The sequence below is a fragment of the Pseudoliparis swirei genome, chromosome 4, assembly GCF_029220125.1.
Source record: "Pseudoliparis swirei isolate HS2019 ecotype Mariana Trench chromosome 4, NWPU_hadal_v1, whole genome shotgun sequence".
Taxonomy (NCBI): domain Eukaryota; kingdom Metazoa; phylum Chordata; class Actinopteri; order Perciformes; family Liparidae; genus Pseudoliparis; species Pseudoliparis swirei.
The window spans coordinates 19,439,812-19,461,733 of NC_079391.1; the positions used below are offsets into that span (position 1 = coordinate 19,439,812).

The 21,922-nt window shown below is 42.5% G+C and overlaps 2 protein-coding genes across 5 annotated transcripts in view; one reads left to right on the forward strand and one right to left on the reverse strand.

The window, feature by feature from the left end:
• cep89 (centrosomal protein 89) overlaps nucleotides 1-21,922 on the forward strand; it is a 55,317-nt gene that overhangs the window by 26,961 nt on the left and 6,434 nt on the right. For both annotated transcript variants that reach the window (XM_056412901.1, XM_056412902.1), the window contains one exon: nucleotides 18,294-18,442. In XM_056412901.1, coding sequence (XP_056268876.1) covers nucleotides 18,294-18,442 — 149 coding nt within the window. The remainder of the gene's footprint in view (nucleotides 1-18,293; nucleotides 18,443-21,922) is intronic.
• Nucleotides 2,253-20,956, reverse strand: zgc:165481 (uncharacterized protein LOC100073327 homolog). 3 transcript variants are annotated; one of them, XM_056412906.1, is made up of 3 exons: nucleotides 20,754-20,956; nucleotides 18,967-19,192; nucleotides 2,253-5,072 (listed from the first exon to the last, which is right to left on the reverse strand). In XM_056412906.1, exon 3 carries the CDS (start codon nucleotides 5,056-5,058, stop codon nucleotides 4,327-4,329), a length of 732 nt encoding a protein of 243 aa, XP_056268881.1. In that variant the 5' UTR covers nucleotides 5,059-5,072; nucleotides 18,967-19,192; nucleotides 20,754-20,956; the 3' UTR covers nucleotides 2,253-4,326. The 3 variants fall into 3 exon arrangements, with proteins under 3 accessions (XP_056268881.1, XP_056268880.1, XP_056268879.1); XM_056412905.1 differs by having other exon boundaries at nucleotides 20,701-20,956; XM_056412904.1 differs by lacking the exons at nucleotides 18,967-19,192; nucleotides 20,754-20,956 and adding an exon at nucleotides 18,152-18,287.

Genomic DNA, 21,922 nt, shown 5'->3' on the forward strand with positions numbered 1-21,922 from the left:
CACACGTTATGAACCACTATTGCAGTGCCCATTCAAAATATGCTGAATCGAAAGTTGCAGCTTTTTTGAAAACTGTTAATCAACCAAAATAATGTGTTGTTTTCATTTGAATAATTAATAAAGTAATAATTTACAGACATGGCAAGGAGTAAATTTGCATTGTTCTAGACTCTAAACATCTTGTCATTCTTTTATCCTCTGTCTTGTTTTGTTCGTATATATGATTAGAATGATATCATACTTTTATGCTATATTTTCCTACTTTTTTCGATCATCTGTGTTTTCCTTATCAGAGGAACAAACTAAAGCAAGCACATTATTGTGATTATCTATTAATTCCACAGGACAGGAAGGCTGTGAACGTCCCGAAAAGGAAACAGAACGTTATGTGCACATTATGTTAAAATGACTAGCTAAGTCAAAACTAGTCATTCATATATCTGCCTCATGGTGGTGGAGATTAGTAACCAAATAACCAGGCACATTTCAATAATGGGAAAACATGCATGAATTTGCTGCTTTGGAAAAACATACCACAAAATAGGTCAGTTATGTCAGTAAAGAAGGTTAAAAGATCACTTTTTTGTTCTGACATTGTTTGCAAAAATTATGTATCCATTAACAGTCCATCTGTCAATATCATATTATAATTCAATCAAAATGATCTTGGTTTGGTTTGAAGCACCAGATTGCAGCATCGTCCCATCACATTTGACAATAGTAGTCCGCAACATTTACATAACATGGCTCTCATGTTTCATACCAACCTGAAATGCTACGACATTCCCGCAGCTTTCTTTTGAGTGGCTAGCTAAAACCTGTCGCTCTCATTTGATTCTTATCAACCTCTGGTGGTTGGAGTGCATGTTGCCTCCTTATGAATTTAAAAGATAAGGTATGTGTGCTATGCCTATGTGTGCCCTATAAAGAGAAAAAGCAGATTGCGACTACATTATTCATGTGTAATTAAAATTCATGCTCCATCTCCTCGAATCACCTGAAATTGTTTAATATTTTAGTTAATGCGTGTATAAATATAGCCAGATCAAAGGTTTGCATGAACCATGCTGCTTGATGCTGGCGGGGGACTTTTCTTCCCAATCAAAATCCTCCTCTGCGCTTAGTTAGCATTTCTTTCCCCAGGACCCTTCATACTGATCTCACATAATCAGAGAACTGCATTGATGTTTGCCCCTTCTTTTGTCAGGGTGGTGTGACCCCTGACCCTCATCTTTAGTGATTGTGAATAATTGAAGAAATTAGCGATTCCTCCACTTCCCTCCTTTGATCGATTTAACTAATTGTGTTGGCAAGAGCTTGGTAATAATTCAATTCAATTCAGTTTATTTGTATAGCCCAATTTCACAAATTACAAATTTGTCTCGGAGTGCTTTACAATCTGTACACATATCATCCCCCCCCCCCAAACCTCACGAGACAAAAACTCCCAAATAACCCTTCAGGGGGAAATAACGTGTTTACAGGCACATTTATGGCTGCTATTTGAAAGCTGAAATCCAGGAACTGAGTTGTATTCTCAATCTTCACAACTTGTCATTGACAAACTACACTTCTACTGGAAACGTGTCATTGAAACCATTTTTAAGAGAGACATAGTTCATATGCAAACTGATGACAGTTAGGTGAGGTATGTGGCATATCGTCAGTATCTTATATTCAGTGTCCTCTTATATCTGTACCAATGTGTTATTCTCTTCCCAGATGAGGGAAAGGAGGTTTAAATAAATAAATAAATAACCTATCACTCAGAAAGATGAAAGCAGGGCCCTGTAGATGTCAGACAGCACAACCGTCCGGGCACACGCTCCACTGAAAAGCACTGTCCTACTGCTCTGCCCACTCAGGCAGAACATAAAATCTCCTTCAGCTGACCGACCTGCCGTCGATGTCTCTCTGCTCAAATTTAAAAACATTTTTTTTTTTTACTCATTAAGCTAGTCTGTCTCTATAGCTGGTTGTACTGTAGGATCCAGTCTAAGCATTGTATTGCTTTATTATCTGTGACTGTCATTGACCTGAAAAAAACAAAAACAAGAGGCTGATCCATCTTTTTTTTGGTTAGAAATACCATCATTATACATGAAAGAAATAGTTATTTCATTGTCTCTCGCTTTGAAACTACACTTAAAGTAATCATGTGTAGCCAGACCTTTGAAGAATCGTGTAAAAAAACAATTGACTGATACAAATTTAGTGGCAGCAGACATAGAAATAAGTACAGAAGCAACATATAGAAAATAATTCTCCATTTATTTCATTGTCTAGTAGCTTCTGTAATCAGAAGTGTGGCACTAAGCTGAGCGCTGCAGTCTGTAGATCATAGAAGAAACAAAGGAACACATGGAGGGAGTGGCAACAGCGACAGCGAGAAGAACAGTGAGAGGAAGAAGTTGACAAAGGAAAGGTAAGCAGAGAAAATGTACCCCTCATCAGAGAATGAACAGGACTAACTGGACATTATACTGTAGAGGAAGGGTTTAGCACAAAATTAACAATTTCCCCCCAACATTTTCCATATCCATTTTTATGAGGAATATAATTACCTGAAGTGTGTTTATTTCTATCAACATGTTTACAGCCCAGGGCCCTCAAGTGTCAACATTGCACAGAAAAGGTGGACTCCTATGAGTACAATGGAGAATGAATACAAGAAAGTTGGCAACCAAAAGTAGTGTGAATTCCTAAAACCATCACATTCTAACACACCATGGTCAGGAACACAACGTTCCACTTACATAATGAAACACTCAATTTATTGTCTTAACCTTTTTCTTTTTTTAAGTGGTGCTGGAAATGTCACCCCTTGCTGGGCACGACTGCAGCAGCTCAAGACGTCTCAGGAGAATCTAACACACTGAAATGTATGTTTTGGTTACAGAGCTCTAAGGAAAACTACTTGTTAGTATCCACAGAAGCTTTAATCAAAAATAAAAATGTTCTCTCTCCATACATGTGAAATAAAATGTAAAACTAGTTATACATGATGATAATTGTTAAAACAGCATCGTAGTTTATTGTTCCCTTTCTTCCTGAAATCCATTTGGCGGGATGGGGACACGTAGGTGAGCGTTTGCCTTACATGCAAAAGAAAACCAAGATGCTACATAAATAATGCACACAACCTTGAGGTGCCACACAACAACAAATCCACATGGCTTAAGTATGGCAGGATATGACTTACAGCGTCAAGGACTCCCATAGCCATAAACTCCACCTTTTGTAGTTTTTTGCAACCAGCACCCACACAATCTGACGGAGCTGCCTGTGCAATTTTCAACCCGACAAGGAACTGAATGGGAAAGTTGTCACTTAACATTCAAAGACTATCAAAAACCTGAGATATGATACTGGTGTATGCCTCACATGTGCTAAATCCATTCAACGCAATGATAGATAGAGAGAGGAAGAGGAGCAGGGCGCATTCAAAAAGAATTGCTGACGATCTCATCACATGTATGACCAAAGCCACTTCTGTGACTGTAAAATAGGTAAGACATAAAATACTACGGCCAATTCCCAGTTGAATTGGTAATTTGTATTTGTGTTTAGTCTTCACTAAGATGTGCATTGCATACTAACATGCATTCAGCCTTTTCCTGTAATATTCCGTGCATTAGTTAGCAGTACACTGAAATTAGAAAAGTGCTATTTTCGCAGTTGCTCATTCATGACCTGTCAACTACATTCTTCATGAAGAGTCATGTTTCAACCAGGATTTAAGACAGACTGACAGTACGTCAATCGCTTCAGCCCATAGATGTCAGTGAACCGATGCATTTCCTATATCCATTGTTTTCTGAGATGATGGCAGATGATGAACGTCGAGGCGAAATATTTGGCAACATGTAGTGCCATGAATGCTGGCTTATGGACCTAAAGAACACTGACAAAACCAATGTAATGCAGTGTCTAAGAGGTACCTTTGATTTTAACTGGTGTCCAAACTTTGATTTCCCTCCCTTTTTGTCCTTGGGAACTCACAATTATCCAGTAATACTGGAATGCATTTGTTAATCAGCCAAGGAAAATCAGTGCTGTCATTATGTCAGTCAGAAATGAAAGGTCTGCTCTCAATTGTTATGTCGAACAAATTCATACACAGCACAGAACGATTATGGGTTACATCTTGCCGTGGGCTCTGTTCCTGTTGGCTAAACGGGGTTCTGAGTCACAACGGACCAAAACTGAAGGCGGTCTGAGGTCTCGGTACTGGCCAATTAGTACTGGTGCATCATCTTCCCTTTGGGTACTAAAAACACATCAAATACCTGTTTACTGCAGCTGACTTTATCCGGTCCCATCCAATCAGCCCCTGGTGGAACAGTCACACATGCCCTGGCACAGGCACTGGCAGAACCCGTAGACCAGGCAAACTGTCAGGCTGGATGGCACCAAGCTAACACACACAATGCCCAGTGTCACTCTCTGGATCACCAACAAGTAAATTCCTAGAGGCAGTGAGCCAAAGTACAAGAAACCCAGCAGCCAGACCAGGATGCGCGGGACATGATTACAGAACTTGGACAGGGCGTCCCGGTCAACCGGCCCATTGGAGCCCATTGACACCGAGTCCAGGCTCTGCTCGGCGTAGACGTCGGAGCTGCCGCTTCGGCCCGGGGAGTGCTGTGAGCCCCCCTGCACTTCCATTATAGTGATGACCAGGCAGTTGGAGGAGTCGTGAGACGGGCTGGAGGAGGAGAAGCTCGTTGGAGTCAGGAGCACTTCCCTGTTGTGGTCGGAGCTCCAGGATTTGTCCCGCATTGCCAAGTGGGACATGATGATAGCATCATCGGGGAGGGCCGACACCTCGTACTCTGTGACCTCGGTCTGGTGTCGGCAGAAGGGGCAAGAGATGAAGCCCGTCCCGTCGGCGATGTCCAAGATCTTAACGAGGCAGCGGCCGCAAACCCGGTGCAGGCAGTCCAGGATCTTAGGCTTGCGGTTGTGGGCATTGTAGCGTTGATAACAGATTTTACACTCCAGTTCCTCTGGTGGAGGACAGTCCTTCTCCTCGATCTCAGCCTGAGCACTGCTCATCTTCAAGTCATGTTCTGGGGGAGGAGGGAGACACATTGAGAAAAAAAGAGTTAGAAGGAAAAGGTACACAGTCCAGCATTACATGTGACTTTAAGTAGGGTTGAAATTGCCTTTGGAACAAGTTGATGTTTCTAGCCACTGCAATCTGCTGTACCCAGCAGGTAAAGGTCAGGGTCTGCCTTCTTCCCTGGCAGCTGGTGTTCTCTGTGCGTGCTGGTGATGAATGATATATGGTTTGGGAGTTGGATCAGGGTGGGATCCCAGAGCCCTCTGTGACATAGCCAGGCATGCTATTGATTTTTGGGAAGAGCTGGGAGGGAAAGCTGCTCCTCCAACATTTCCAGTTGGTTCAGTAATTTCATGTTGAATGCAATTTTATTGCAGAGCTTTATTAAAACAACCATGCTCTGAATTGAAGCTTTTGTTGTTCCTTGTATGATAAAAAGCCCTTTTTAGGTTTCAATGACAATGACATTTCTTAATTAAAAGCCAATTGCTCCTCTTCTGTTAATACTGACCACTGAGCGCTTTAGTGGGCATTAGTTCATGCTGTGGAATACATTAAGGTCAAATATCATAATTACAAAACCCGCAGATTATGGTTGGCAATTGTTGAGTGAAAAACAATAGAAAAAAATAGAACTAGAAAAACATATTTGGCCATTTGTTTTTCTCAGATGACTCAGTGATACCAGCCTATACCAACCAATGTCATGTTTGTGTTTTGGGAATACTTGAAGAAAATAGATAAGAGAATATTATTACAAAGTAAAAATAAATATATTTATATCGTGGAATAATAGAGGCATTATTATTGATCAGATATTACAGATGTCACTCCAAAAAATGAGCATGCATCTCCTGAGTTGCTGACACGAGACAACTACAATGATCAATTTCCTTCCTGGAGAAATGTCAATAAACTGCCGGTCATCATTAATAATGTCAAATAGCTGCAAGCATGAATCCATAGGCACCTAGCATGAATAGGAATGAGGTTAAGGAGCCCCCCCCCCCCCCCTCTGTACTCCTCCCCAGACCTTCACTGTGGCACAGAGGAGATCACGCATCTTTAGGTACATAAAAACATAATTTAAGTTTCAACATAATATGAAAATACTTAATGAATACAATGATTCATTTAAGTATTTATATAATAATCTTTTTAAAACTGCCATTTTACATTGCCCACTCTTTGTATCTTATTTGTGAAACTGAATTACGAGGCCTGGTTCGGACTTGGAATAGTAAACCTGAACTTTGAGGAATGTGTAGTTTCAATAATTCAATTAATATTTGTGTCACTCTTGCTCAGTGACTAATATTTCAGAGCGGTGTACTAAGTGGGGAAATTAAATGGAGCGTTAACCCACTGATGTGGTGGTACATGTTTGTTGGTATCATCGTAACGATGGAGTTTAATGTGTTGGCTTGGTGGTGATCTGGTTCATGGAGGACCAAACATGCAAAGATTAGAGGATATCAAGACACGACCCAAACCAATAACCAGTCCAACATTCTGTGGTGATATAGGGAGTAGACCCATTTCCTCCGATTACTGTCACATTTTTGTTTTCACGTATTATTCGAGGTATACGACCTGAGCCATGATGTGCTTGCTATCAGAGGCGAGGCCAGGAACTATACTCCTTAGGAAAGCTATGCTGTGGATTTATTATAATGCCCCGGAGGGTTGTGAAATCGATTGGATCACACATAAGGGCTGGACTGCTCAGGCAGCAGATCTGTAGTTTTCAAATTAACATTACATATCCCTATGCCAACTTATAAAATATGACTCAGGAGAGGGAAAGAGAGACGCTCTCTGCTCCAGCAAGCAAAAATAAGTCCGCACTGCACTGTGCTACATACCGTATTCAATTAACCCTCTTATTGCTTAGTCTACTACATCTTTTAGTTGTATGCGTTGTGTTTTATACATAGAGCTATTCAAACTGAATGAGGCATGGATCTTTACAATTAAATGAATTCATTTGAATTAATTCTCTCTTCTCTTGTCAAGGTTTATTTTGTTTTTATTATAAAAAATCGGAGTGCTTCAGCTGCAGTTTCCTCATTCCTGTTAAATCTTACTTAACTTAACTCACTTCGTCATTAGAGAGTCCCCCTCCCGTCAGGAAGATGCTATATAAAGAAAAAACAGTCCTTCATTCATTCATGACCATGAAATATAGATTGATTAGGTGGATGTTGCACTGGTAGTTGCTCAGCAGGCCTCTCTGTGACTTGCTGACTGTTAAATATTTCAGCCAGCAGTCTGTTGCGTTAAAAAGCTTTCTGAAACATGTCAGAAAGATGTCAGAAAGAACTAGCTGCATCCATCCAAGGAGCCGATTTCCCCAGTTTCCCCAAGACAGATAAATACAGTAATGATAGGACACGGCACTGGGATTTTGCAAGAGAAAATCCAGCTCCATGGCAACATGACCTTAAACATTCCGGTTACGAAGCTGTCTTGTGAAATAAAATGTACACACACATTTATCATGCATTTATCTCTTTGATCAGAAATAAGTGTGTGTGTTCTTGAAGCTTATTTTCTTATTTTTGTTGTGCTCTTTTATTGGTTCATACCTTTTTCATGGCACAATACTGACACAGTACACAACTGTAAATGTGCATAAACTCTCTGCAGCCAGAAATGTAAATTGGAGATTCCAGTAGAAACACACCTCTGTTTATCCATCTCACACCTGGAGTACAACTGTGTACAACCAATCAAACCTGTGCATGTCACACACTCAATCATACCAACCATTCATCAAATAATTTACCCCCCCCCCCATTTTTTTATAAGAGAGGACAGATTGGCAGTGAAGTAGAGACAGGAAACAAAGGGAGAGAGGGAGGAGTGGGACGAGCAACGAGCAATGTATTGCTCTAATTGAGTCGGGGATGTTGAGATTCTGTGTCATGGGCTGCAAACGTTGGGCTGTCGAGGTTTTTTATTATATCTTGAAAACTTCCAAAAGTCGTCATTTGAGACGCTGCATTTTGAGTTGAATAATTACATTTCCATTCCGGGGTTCAACAAAAGTTTCCACTGAGCTGCTCTGGTTCAAAAGGCTACCCTGATTTTTCATTGTTTCTATGCTGCCAGATCCTCCAATTTCTCAACCTTGAAATAGTTTTCAGCTCGCCGTTGGATGGTCTATGAACACAATCCACATCATACCCATGAGGAATCCGTCTCATAGCCCCACAGTAAAGAACAACTTAAATCGGAGCTGTGTCGCCCGTGGGAAATAGACTGGCGCAAAACACACACTGTATCTGAGAGGTTTCTCATAGTTCGCTGAAGGGATATCTTGAGGCTTGAATTTGGGATTACTGCTCGTTGCCAATTAAGGAACGGCAGCTGGCAACCAATGGAGTGATAACTGTGTGTGGTCGATCAATAAATCAACCACTCATTGTCTATTAGCCACATCAGTTGTTATGAACTCCACATGGAGAGTGAAGAAAGATAGCACAACATGTTCCCCGTCCTGCATTATGTATGAATATACGTGTTCTGACGCACCCATCGATCGGTTGCTGTCTGACAGACTAGTTAACTGTTTGGTTGACTGACTTATTGACAGATTGATCGAGTGACTGATTAGTTTGTCTCCACGGTAAATGTCTTTAAATGTAAATGTCTACTTTGAAAGGTAAAACATTGATTTGAAACCAGTTATGTAGCTCCACTATGGACTGTAGGAGGAATAACACGGGGGGAGGTGCACTGAAGCTGACAGTTTCTTTAGAGCTTGTGGATTGTTTAGTCCTTGAAATATACTGTTCACATGTGACTACACCATGTGATTCAACATCAGCTGATGATACAATTACAGAGGACATTATCGCCTTCGTGCTGCCAAAAAATAGTTTGTGGCCTACAATTAGGATGCGACTACCTAAGGGATTCATCAGTCGTGTCTTTGCCGTCTAATTCCCTGTTGGACCAGTTGCTCTACGTATATGTCCGTCTCCCCCTCCATTGTGGCACTCCTGCATAATTGCCTGTTTACACATTAAATCAAATACTAATGACACACATGCAGTATGAACGTGACATATATTCCAGGAATAATCCGACAGCATCCGTCATTTCAGTAAGTACCCCAAAATGACGCATGTTGTAGAACAAGCAACAAGCCCCTAGCGACCACATTCATCATGAGGAGAGCCAATGTTTTTGTAGGGCAAAAAAGTCTGTAGAGATGAGGTCCGGGTGGACGGGTGGGCCAACAAAGCACCACGCTTTAATACGGGAGACCTCTGGAAGTTCCCCCCAAACCAGCATCGTTCTGTTACCTATACAAAGTGCTTATTTGTTTAGCCCAAATCAAATCTTTCCCTTAACCTTAATCATAGGGTACATTTTTGCTTTCCAGGTTAACGTTCTCCACCAGAAAATACCAATTCCATTCATGACTGAATAACATCTTGAACAGTGATTTGTAACCGTTTTCATGGGCGCTGATACATTATGCCGTCCTTTCAGTTGTGGCATCAGATGGGAAAATACTGGATGTTGTTCTTAAGGATAATTACAAACAACTCAATTTTTCATTCAATATATAAGGCGGACTTGTTGGTAAGAACATTATGTACCTCTGCCTTTGAATCCCACCAGCTCCATTCGTGCTGTTTCTCGGCTGACCCTGAGTTCTCACAGGAGGCTGAACCAGAGAAGAACTTACCCATGGGGAAATCAATTAGACTCAGCTTGACTATTAACAACAAGTCGATATTTGTAGAAAGCAAAAAGTGCTTTGATCAACAAATTGTATCGCATTATAGAGAAATACCTTTATCACCAAGATGAAAGCAAAGCCTAAGCTGGGTCATCTCAGCGACAGGAGTGTAGTACGACATTGTCTCCAGGCGCTCTGTTGCATCTGCACCTTTACAGCCAGAATACACAACAGTCAATATTCTGCATGGATCTTGGCAGGACCAATCCGGTGAAACACTGTGTTTACTGCATTTATAGCAAATAACAAGGGGGAGGCAGTATGCTCTCTTCGACAGTAAAAATGGCTTTTAGCTGGCAAAGCAACTTGGTGGCTTAAGGTGTACAGTCCTGCCATTAGAAAACCTTTTTGCAGGATCTACCTCCAACGGCATTTTGACACACAGACTTACGAGCAGGAATCCCACAATGCATACCACACAAGTCCCTGAAGCACCCCCCATTGTGTGTCGGTGTAAAACCTCCCATTTAGACTGTATAGGACAGATGCTCTCTGCTCCCTGCCTCCTCCTCTTGCTCCTTTCCGTGTGGATTGTTGATGGTATCTTTGACCTTTGCTTTCATAATAACTGCTTGGTGTGGCTCCTCTCAATTATACGATTGATTCAGAAGATTATGTTCATGCTGCTTTGGGCAGATGTTTCATCCTTGTTCACAACAAATGGGTGAACACACACAGACCAGTCTCTTGGTTAACTTCCCTCATAACAAAAACTCCAAACATTCTAAAATACACTTTTTTAGTGAACTGTACTGTCTAGGTTGTTTAATCTATTTAAATTGGAAATGCATTTCTGCAGAGATACAGAATGAATACATTCAACTGACATATTTATTTTCTATGGTCAGTCTGGTGACAGGAGGCAAATCAGATTATCCTTGACATTGAGACATGTAATGCTGTGCATCCGTAGCTTAGAAGGAGAAATGTCATCCTTTATAACCTTTTACATGAATAACGTCATTGTCTTCTGATCTACACGTGATGTGGCGGTTCACTTTTACACTGATCAGAAGACTTTAGATTCTATCTTTTATCTTTTTAACCTGTTTTTGCTTCTGAATCAGGTTTATATGGGCAGCACGGTGGCGCAGTGGTTAGCACTGTCGCCTCACAGCAAGAAGGTCCTGGGTTCGAATCCCGGTCGTCCCGTTCCAGGTCCTTTCTGTGTGGAGTTTGCATGTTCTCCTCGTGTCTGCGTGGGTTTCCTCCTGGTACTCCGGTTTCCCTCACCATCATAAAGACATGCACCGCAGCCTCACCCCGGTTCGTATGGATGTGAATGAGTGTTGGTGGTGGTCGGAGGGGCCGTAGGCGCTGATTGGCTGCCACGCTTCCGTCAGTCTGCCCCAGGGCAGCTGTGGCTACTGATGTAGCTTACCACCACCGGGATGACTGTGTGTGTGACTACTGGACTCTGTAAAGCGACTTCGGGATGTCGGCATGCCTTGAGAAGCGCTATATAAAATAAATGATTATTATTATTATTATTATATCCTTCAAATGCATGATTTCTGCTGCTCTCTGAATTAGCTTTTTAATTTTCTCAAAATACAGTTATATTTATGCAGGGAGTGAAGTCAGTTACAGTGTGGACTCTCTGGTTGCCTGATAGCCTGTGCGGGTAGCAACAGGGAGGGCGAGTGTTAACAAAAATAATGGTCAATCGTGGCCTCTCTGCTCCGCATTCTGCACATTGACCTGTGAAACCTTTTGAGCTGCTCTCGTTTTGACAGATATTCAGAATTTCTTTGTTACAAGAGCAAATGTGTGGACCTAAAATGATGCTTCTGACACTGACAATGTTCTGTCAGTGTATTTTGTCATAAACAACAATTACTGTACGTCTGGGGATGTGTCTCATTTCTGGATGCTCCTTACCATCAACTGCAGGCATGCAGAAGTGTGTTAAGGAGATAAGTGAGCACTAGCGGAACAGAATCTGCTGCAACCTTCACATATACATGACATACATACAAGACGAGTGTAAAACGATTCACCTTGTTATTCCACCATAACCACTATATTATTCCATCAAGCTTATATTGCTCTACCTTACAACAAGGTATTTAGAAAAGCACTCAAATTCATGTGTTCTGTGCCCGAGTATATGGTATGTGCATGTTTGGCAGTTTTACTTTTGCTAATCCCCGTGCCGTTGTGGCCAGAACTAATTGTGACATTGACTTTGACGTTGGCAGATGTTTGTTACACACCGAAGGAGAGCTCAGTTAATCCGATGAGCCGCCAACCGCGTTGTCTTCCCAGTTCTTATCGAAGGGAAGTTCATTTGTGCGTGTGTGTGTGTGTGTGTGCTTGTGTGTGTGTGCGCGCATGTGTTTGTGTGTTCATTGTGTGCTGTTGGCAGAAAAGTTGCTCCAACATCCTCACGCTCTGAACTCTTTAAAAACGCAGCAGGAAACGAGGCTTATTGATCTTACTCCTGTGATTACGCTCCCATTACTGTAGCTATCCTTGGCCGTTGCCCACCTCCTCACACCGGGGGACTGCACCACACGACACAAGCTTCACTTCTCGGCAAAGGTCAGAGATTTTTAACCAAAAGTGCACGACAGCAGAGTCTGGTGACAGGTGGCAAATCAAATCTTTCTTGACATTTAGACATTTAATGCTGTACATCAGTAGCTTAGAAAGAGAAATGTCATCCGTTGAACCTTTTCTGAACCAAGAGAAGATACCTGAACAACCTGCTTCACATTCTGGAAGTTAGACATATTCACATGCTGGAGCTGCACTCAGGGTTCTCCTGTTGGCCTCTGGGATATGCACCCTGTATTTTTGGTTTTAGCCTATGGGAGCCAACCAGCACAACCACAAGGTGTTTTCTTCTTCTGTTGGCCCCTGGGAGTTTAGAATTTAAACCAGAGTCTTGCATTATCTACCACTGGAATCTTGCACTTTGTTCAAGTGTACAACGTAGTCCAGGCCTAGGCTCCCTTTTATCTTTTTATTAGATGCAGTGAAATTGGGTGTAGAGTTCGGTATCATGTAGTCTGCCTGCCCTATTGAACTGCTTCATGACCTAATGACACAAGACAGCCAATTTCAGCAAGAAAAGGTCAGTTTGTTTATTCATGCTCTGATGCTTTATAGAGAGAATGGAGGCTTTGTCGTAGGGAATTTAAACATTTGGATTTGTGAATTAATTAATCGTTTGAAAGGCTATGGTCTGGGCATGATGTTGTGAGGTGTTCATTTGAATAATGGCAGGTTGACAGATACAAGGATGTTGATACAGTAGCCTTGAACACAAGCCCAAGATTTACTCTGCATTCAGACTATTACTGGAGGAACCGTTGTCGGCTGCAGCACAATTTGTTTTTCAGTGCGAGGCAGGACATATGGCAGCGCTAATACATTGCCGGTTTCAAACAGGTGGTAGGACCTGGAGGATGAATTCCTAATGGCATCTCCTATAGATAAACAAAAGAACCAGATGACTGGTCATTTTAGAACATAAACGTAGTGAAGCCTGAGAGCAAGTTCAAGCTGAAAGCGTCAGTGAAGTGCGAGTCACTGCAACATGCAGTATATCAAGCGCTCTTCCACTCCATCCATCAGTAGGCTCTGGATTGCCCCAGGGGGAAGTTATTATTGTGTTACTTCAGTGAATAAACAATAGTTCTGAAGAAATGTATAAACAATAATGGGAAAACCTATTTATATACAACTACTATTGCTAACTGTGGTTGTATGAATTGTTGTATGAAAAATACTTTTCTGTTCTGAATTATTTTTATGTTTTTGTTGTTACCTTGTGGTGAAGGTCAGCCAGCCTCTGGCCCACAGCGAAGAGGGGGTGTATTGGTTTGGGTGTCCAGCTTGTTATGAGGGCTAACTGTCACCGCTGATGCTGGGATGATGCTGTTGCCCTGCTGCCTCTCTTGGGGGCTGATGGAGATTCAGGACAAGCTTTGGAGACATTTTTTTCCTAGATTAAGTTCTCCAACAGAAAATGCCAATTCCATTTAATACTGAGCACAACTGTGGATTTGCATGTTGGTTGGGAAGAGAGCTAGGGCCGTATTCATAGCTAGAGCTCGCAACTAGCCGGGCCAAGTGTCCATTGTATGATGGGAACAGATCCAGATGCGTTTCAGAAGAATATTTAGAAGGCACAAATGTCAGCGGGGCCTTGTAGCAACCTGCTAAAATAGGACCAAGATTGTTAAGTGCTTCTTGAACATGTTACGATGTTTGAGATCTCGAGCCAACACATGTCGTCTTCTCTTTTTGTGCACGGAAAATACTCTGGAGACGACACATCGTCCTGTAGCAAACAACAACAAACTGATACATGATTAAGTAAAAAATATGAATTATATGATTTAATTGGCAGTTGACACAGTGACACGGTGTTAAACATTTAAACAATGTATTATCATATGATTGACCATTTAAATTATAGTTACAGTAAATTGGTCAATATTTTCTGTTATTTTGTATATATATGTATTTATATATATATGAAGCCTTGTCATAACATTGTAAGACGGCTGATTAAATTATGGTCGGTTGTGGTTTGTTTCAGTACTCTAGGACTTTCTTTGGCTGTTACAGGGCAAGGGAAAAAATAGCCTGTCGATGTTGCTGGTCACTACGTACGTCAGACTATGGCAGGGTGGTGGTTGATGACATCCGCTGCCACCTAATAACCACCTTGAGCTTCTTCAGAGGATAAGCGGCCACTCGTAGAAGAGAGGCGAGTGCGTCACCACTGTCGTAAAAGCTCCTCCTCTCCATAGCTAATGTCCTGTTCATGACAACTGGTATAATTGTAACTTGTATAATTCACCCATTCAATTATATTAAGTCTTAAAGTTATGCATAATTAAGGGTGTGTCCGCTTTGAGTGACAGGTTGGCGCCTTCACAGCTGCTAACTGTCCTTTAGGAATCACCTAAGCTAGTTTGAGTCACCGAACTTCAACTTCTCCGCCATGTTTGTGATGTCGATGCCTTTTTGGACAGTTTTTCATTCAAATATCGGACCAATAATAATGCTTTGCTATGCAGTTAGCTATACGCTGTACCATGATTTATTACCTCGCAAGTCATTAAAACAAACACACACACACCAGCCTTCACTGCACAGTGGCAACATGTCAGTTAATTAAAGGCAGGTCAGATGTTTAATCAATCCGACACAGTACTTGCGACACTATGGTAGTGCTGTGCTCATTATCTGTTTGCACTTGCACATGTATTATACATATATTTGTGAGCCAAGACATGCAGCAGGGCTGCCTTTAAGGAAGTCAGGTGACGTAGTAGGAGCTTTAAAGTCCTGTGGATGTATGAAGAGAACGGGATACAGCTTTGAAGGTGAGGTCCCATTCATTCCCACGAAGGATTCTCCTGATGCCAAACAGATTCGACTGCTGCGTGTAAAACGACCTCTTCCTCCTCCGTAGGCCCAGAGAGCAGGAACAATCTCAAGCCTTTAATTCCACCTCCCAACGGTTCGCTCATCATTATGTCGAGGAAAATAACTTTTTTAAACTTTTACGACATTACGATTTAAATAAGGGTTCTTGAACTGTTTTTACTGGAAAAAACAAAATTATGATCCGCCGATGAGCAAATGTCTCCATTCAGATGTAACTATGGAGAAAAAAGTCTTTGGGCCCCATGGCATCACATGATGGACTTGGAAGATGTGATTCCGTGGTTCGGATAAGTAAAAAAAAGGCTTCAAGGTCTGCCGCTCTTCTTGTGGCGGTGCAAAGTCCACAAAGGGGGCGATGGATGGGTCAAACAAACACAGGACTCTCACTCAGCAGTCCAATGTTTGTGTCCCATGTGAAACCAAGTTACCATTGACTTCTAGTTATGTAATTTAAGCACTTACACAAGTTACCTAACCAATATATTAGTTTCACGTAACCAAAATCATGATACTTACCTAAACCGTCACCTTGTTTTGTAACCTAACCAGTTTCTGCTTTGCAGGGGCTTATGTAGGCGCACTGATAGACCGCTTCACACAACGTTGAGTCAAATGGTTTTCAATTGTTGGTCTGATGATGCTCTGAATATATATTGCTTGAAAGTACTAATGCTTGAAAGACACTCAAAGCTTTCGGTAGATTCCAGTTATAGTAACGGTTCTCGTCGGTGTCATCTAGAGCTTATCTTTAAAAGAAGAATCAAAAACAATCCCGGTTGGGTCGTATAACACATCTGTTCCACATGTGTTCCAAAGCAACAACAAACAAGCCGCCTCACAAACTTTTTGGGAAATACAGCATCCCTTGTCTTTAGGAGCCAGTGAGCTGTGTATCCGAACCTGTCACAGATTATTTGGATGACATAGGTTTGGTATGAAATGACAACGTGATAAATCATAGGCTGTGGGTACGGGTAAACGCCCGCATGTGTATAATTCACATCTGCCCAATCGATGTCAGGCACATCAGGACCGTTCTGGACTTACATTGGTCAGAAAATAGTCCCAATAATAATAATAATAAAAATAATTGCAAATGATACTGCTGTCATTATTCAAACATCATTCATACATTGATTTAACAATGTGCAGTCTCAATTTACTTACTGCTAAACAAACCTCTCGACTATGTGTCTCATATACGCTCCTCAGCGTTGTTACTCTTTCCCGGCTCTGTTGATAGTCTGTGCTCTGTATGTGTTGATACGAAGGTGGAAGCCTACATGAGGTGTTTCGTGGTTGATTCCATCATTGTGTAGATTGTGTAGGCGGTTAATTATTATTTATGAAAATCTGTGATGATAATCTGATTTTCTTCTGTATTGAATATTTTTTTTTTTTTGAAAGAGGTGCTGTCCCATTTTTTTGCAACAGTTTCTAGCCATGTGGAAGAAACGGTCCCATGTGGCTAAGGGAAGAGAGAGAGAGACTCTGCAACTGTTGAATTGAATTTTTTACCAGAGCCCAACTCATGTTGACTTGCTCTTAGCTCTCAAGTCCATTCCAGGCAATTACCTCATTTGTTTTATCGTCTCTTCAAGAGCAATCTATCTTTCTAAAACGTGGCCCAAACAGTCATGTGGAAAATAAATCAAATAAAAAGATAAATAGGAAAATGTGTAGAAATTACAAAACTCAATTCAATACCGCATCCATGGAACCAATCAAAGGAAATGTAAAACAGTATTGTTTTAAAGTCATTGAGGTAGTACACACACACACACACACACACGCGCGCACAGACACGCACACACACACACACACATGGGCGCAGACACACACGCACATGCTGCACTAATATGAGTACAGTTGTTAAGGTGAGGAAAGAAAATTAATTTCTAATTTGTCCCAAGCGTCATGAGGCCGTGTTGTTGGTGATCTCTCTGCTCGCCGTTCTACTCATTACAATGAACACTTTTCCCACAGGTGCTCCAGCCATGGAGTACCTGTTGTTGGGAGGAACGCAATTGTCTCCATGGTTGGGATTGGTTGGCAAAGGGAAAGGCGTTTGACGTCGCTCCACTGAAGAGAAGCCGAGGCTGCTCTCTGTTGCCTTTGTGTTCAATAGGCACGAGCAGTTGGGCAGTTTGTGCGAAGACATTGTGTTCATAGAATAACAACTCACCAGAATTCTTGTACTATAATTATCGCATTAAAAGACGGACTAAGATGGCTTTAGAAATACCGCCATGTATTTAAATCAGTACTAAATCTAAATCTCTTATCTATCAATAGTATTTAAACATATTTTTCTACTAAAAAGAATACCTAAGAACCAGCCAGCTGCATTACAATTCATAATCATGAGTGGAAGGATAACAACAACTTGTTTAATTTAGCCGTTATCAATCAGACTCCAATGCACACAAACCAATAACGGATAAACATGCACACATACAGTGTGTGTCCTAATACAGACCTTGTTTTTCTCCTCACTAAATATCCAACTGCAGAGCACAGAGCAGCAACCCAACATATCTTTTTGGGTCATTAGTATTTTCCTCTGCCCCTCTTGCTCCCTTACATATTTGTATTTCATTGATTCTTTCTTTACTTTACTTGCTCTCTCTTTTGCTTTATTGCCATGACTCTTATTCTAGTCCACATAACGATCAACATGTATGCCACTTGTATGAGTGTGTGTGTGTGCTGCACCACCTGCATTGGTTCTCAACTGTCGACCGCTCAACAGCCTCTGATACAACAACTTAGATGTAGGTCTCATGCAGAACTATTATATTCTGGTCACAAAGATCCGAACAATAAACACAACAAATGCAGTAGAAGTACAGATGCACGCACACCAGCCTCTCCATAGAAGATCTGCAAGTTACTGTGTGTGTGTGTGTGTGTTTCCTCACCTTGTCCCAACGTGTGTGACTCTCCCTCCTCCACCCCAGTTGTTTCTGCTGCGCTGTCCTTCATGTAAATCCGCCTCCTTCATAGCAACACTCCACATCTCATTCCTCTGTGTGTGTGTGTGTGTGTTTATGTGTATTCCAGGTGTACCGGAGGCAGGCGTCAACCAGACTGGCAGTGTTGGAGGAGGCTGCGGAGGGGCAGACTGCTTCTTGCCAGAGGGAGATCCTTCACCTGCAGAGGCTGCTCAAAGAAAGGCAGGAGGCTGAGGAGAGACTGCTGCAGTCCAAACGGTAGGAGAGAGAGAGAGAGAGAGAGAGAGAGAGAGAGAGACGGAGGCAGGCGGGCGAACGGACGGCCGGAAAAAGGGAGGAGGACAGGGAGAGAATGTGTGAATGAAAGGAGGAGGAGAGAAGATACGGTGTCGCGGGAGGGAGGGCAGAGACACCGAGGGGCAGCCGTAAGGTGTGCACAAAGGCAGAGCCGGTCACATCAACAAGACAATTACTGGCAGGGAACAGATGGGGTTGTCTAGACGAACAGATCGGTGGCAGCCTTCCATTGTTTTATTCGGAAAGAATAAGTCAGGCCAATTATCATCTGATTTTGCATTAATCATTGATTTTAAAATCACAGGGACAGTCCAGCACAGTAATGCTAGATTGTTTTTATAATTCAGGGGGAAGTGTTTCCATAGTTTGCCCACAAGAGAGCACAAATGCCTTTTGCATTGATTTACAACCCTCGGTCACACGTCTTTAAAGCTACGGCATGTTGGTGTGGGGCTGCATGGTGGTGTCGTGGACAGCACTGTCACCTCACAGCAAGAGGGCCCCGGGTTCGGATGCCGGTCTGGTTGGTCCTTCTGTGTGGAGTTTGCAGGTTCTCCCCGTGTCAGCGTGGGTTCCCTCCGGGTTCTCCGGCTTCCTCCCACAGTCCAAAGACATGTCTCTACATGTGCCCTGAGATGGACCGGCGACGTGTCCAGGGTGAACTCCGCCTTCGCCCAATGTCAGCTGGGATCGGCTCCAGCGCCTGCGACCCTAAAAAAAAAGATCAGCGGTTTGGATAATGGAATGGAATATTGATTTTGGTGTTCCCGTTGGACACAAGCTGGAGTTCAGACAAGCGCCAGACAAAACCTCGTGTTACTGAAGCAGGGTCTGCTCTGCTCGGTCCTGGTTCTCCCTGCCTCTCTGTGTAAATAAGCAGCCGTTTGCTAACACATTCACCATATCAACTGCACACAATATGCCATCATTTGTTCACAGCTTGCTGCGCTGCCCTCAAGTGGCCACAAAAATCCGTTCAAGAAGCTTTAAGCTTTTTGCATGATTGCTGCCACGTCCTCAGAAATGAACGGCAAACGTCCAAAAGATGCAATACGCAGCCGACACAACACTGTGGGAAAGTTACTGGGACAGTTACACACTTCTGTAACAGCGATGCAGCTGCAATGAGAACATTTCTGCTCAAAATATCCGCCAACCGACCCGTACCATTTTAGAAGTCAACATACTTGATTTCGGGGCCTCTGATACCAACTAGGATGCTTGTTGACTGAATTTCCGTGATCTCAGTATCAATAATTTGATAACCTCCTCGAGTGCCGCAAGGTTTATTGTTCACATCATGCAACTCCGGGACTTCTGGGGGCGACTCCCTCGAGTGAGTCCTTCAGTAGCACATGTGTGGTGAAAAGGGAAGTATGTGTACAATGTGTTCAGGACGCAGCAGGTTGTCTATGTGTGGTTGTCTCTGGCTTTAAGGGACAACCTTTTTGTTTATGTTGTTTTTTTCGTTCCAGTGACAAATATTGACATATTATCAGAAAGTGATTTTTCTTTACTCAAATATCATTATTTAATAATGATTTATATCAACCTTGATCAACAGTAGCCAACAGGACAATAATGCAACAAGTGAGAGTGCACACAACAACACAACATGATGATGCATCAACACTCACCGCTTTACAAAAGCAAGACATCATCTCTTTTGCCACTGTGCATATGTATTCTCCAGGCTTTATACATGTGTACAATATCATATATGGATGCAGACACTGACATCCCTGTACACCACTGCACACAGACCCTAAGTGTGTGCTTCATATTGTATTTATGTAAATCCATCCTGTGTGTTTTCTTCTTGTTGTTGTGGCATTTTTTGTAATACTTGCTGCTAAAATTTCAGAAGAGAATAGCAAGTACTGTAATAACCCAAATAACTGAAACCACAGGCATTGTATGGAAAAAAGTGTCCGATCATCTGAGTTGAGACATTTTTACGATATTCTTACTGCTACAATGTGACAGCGGTGAAAAACTCTCCCGGTACGTTGTTGCTCCTGAAACCATCTCCCACTTCCCCTTTCTTCCCTTGTTGGTGTGTCTGTTTTTAGCTCTGTCCCTGGGCCTGCTGCCCGCTGCTATCAAATGAAAGCTAGCTAATCAGATTGTGAGAAGATCCTGTCCTGCTCGGCCCTGAGGGCATCGTAATGACAAAACACACACACACACACACACACGCTCGCACACACACTCCTCACCGCAAACCGCTGTCCTGCTGGCCTTGTGAAACTGCATTCACCACCAGACTCACCAAACATGCGCTCTGTACGCAGGATGCTGTGAGTCATCGGCATGCGTGTGGGTGAAGCCCCGACCGACTCCCAAACAATAGAGTAGAATAGTCTACCAGCCACTGCAGGAAAGTGGAACTATCAGTGGATATAGTTGGTGGCGAGTTCTTGTCCCGCTTGTGCCTTGGAGTAACCAGCGAGAGCGTGAGGAGCTCAGCTGAAGTCAAACTTCTCGCCTCCACAGAGAAGAAATGTCTCCCTCTCTTCTCTCTGACGCCGTTTGGTATTCCTCTTGTGCGACAGCCGCAGGTCGTGATTATTGCCTGCTTCCTTTGAGAGAGGGAGAGGCAGGGAGGCAGCACTGCCTGAGACTTCCAGGAGCTCAGGGGGGGGGGGGGGGGGGGGGCTTCCGATCACTATCGATCATTTGACGAGATTTAAGTGTATATCTATAATAGTTCTTGTGTAGATTACGTTTTTAGAGTGGTTCTGTGTCTGGTGCATCAAGCAGAGAGGACGAGAGGAGTCACGGCTGACTCTTTCCCCCTTTTGGTTACTTGTTCCTTACTTGCTGTGACCGAGTTTTTTGTAACTGGTACTTCCTCACATTAGCTCAGCGGTTTCAAGAAAATATCTTTTAAAAAGTACTCCAAGAAAGCACGTAATGGACATTTATGGCCGCTGATTCTATACACACACTTTACACAAGTAGCCACCGCTTTCTTCTTTTCTACCTGCGGCTCTCCAGCTTCCCTTTGGAAAGTTGGTTTTGTGATCAAGTGGAGGGGGAGGGCTGCCATTGGCACGTCGTAGGAGTACTCCGCTAATAGCAGCACTCCGCTCACATATATAATCCATCATGCGTTTGTGGAGTTGCACCAAGATGCCATTTCTGACTTTGACTGAAATATCCCACTGTGTGACCTGTTGCTTATAATGTTACAATATTATACATCTTGCAATTCAATTACACATTTATTTTTTCATAAAACAGAAGACATAAGGAGAATAATTCCACAAGCTTTATTCCATAATTTAAAAAAAAGAATTGATGTCCGAGTTTCGCCCAACGCATGCTGGACGGCACATTGAAAAATCTGCTAAAAGACGGATCTGAGAATAGCCAGATTACATTTAGAAGAGCTGGTGATGTGTGAATGTTACAATGTACCATTCAGCCATGGCAGTA

Bases quoted from the DNA above. Each gene is read 5' to 3' on its own strand.
- zgc:165481 (XM_056412904.1), bottom strand. From the start codon at position 18,215: ATGAAGGACAGCGCAGCAGAAACAACTGGGGTGGAGGAGGGAGAGTCA. The intron at 5,073-18,151 runs GTGAGGAAACAC...CTCCTCCCCCAG, and splicing joins GTCACACACGTTGGGACAAG to AACATGACTTGAAGATGAGC.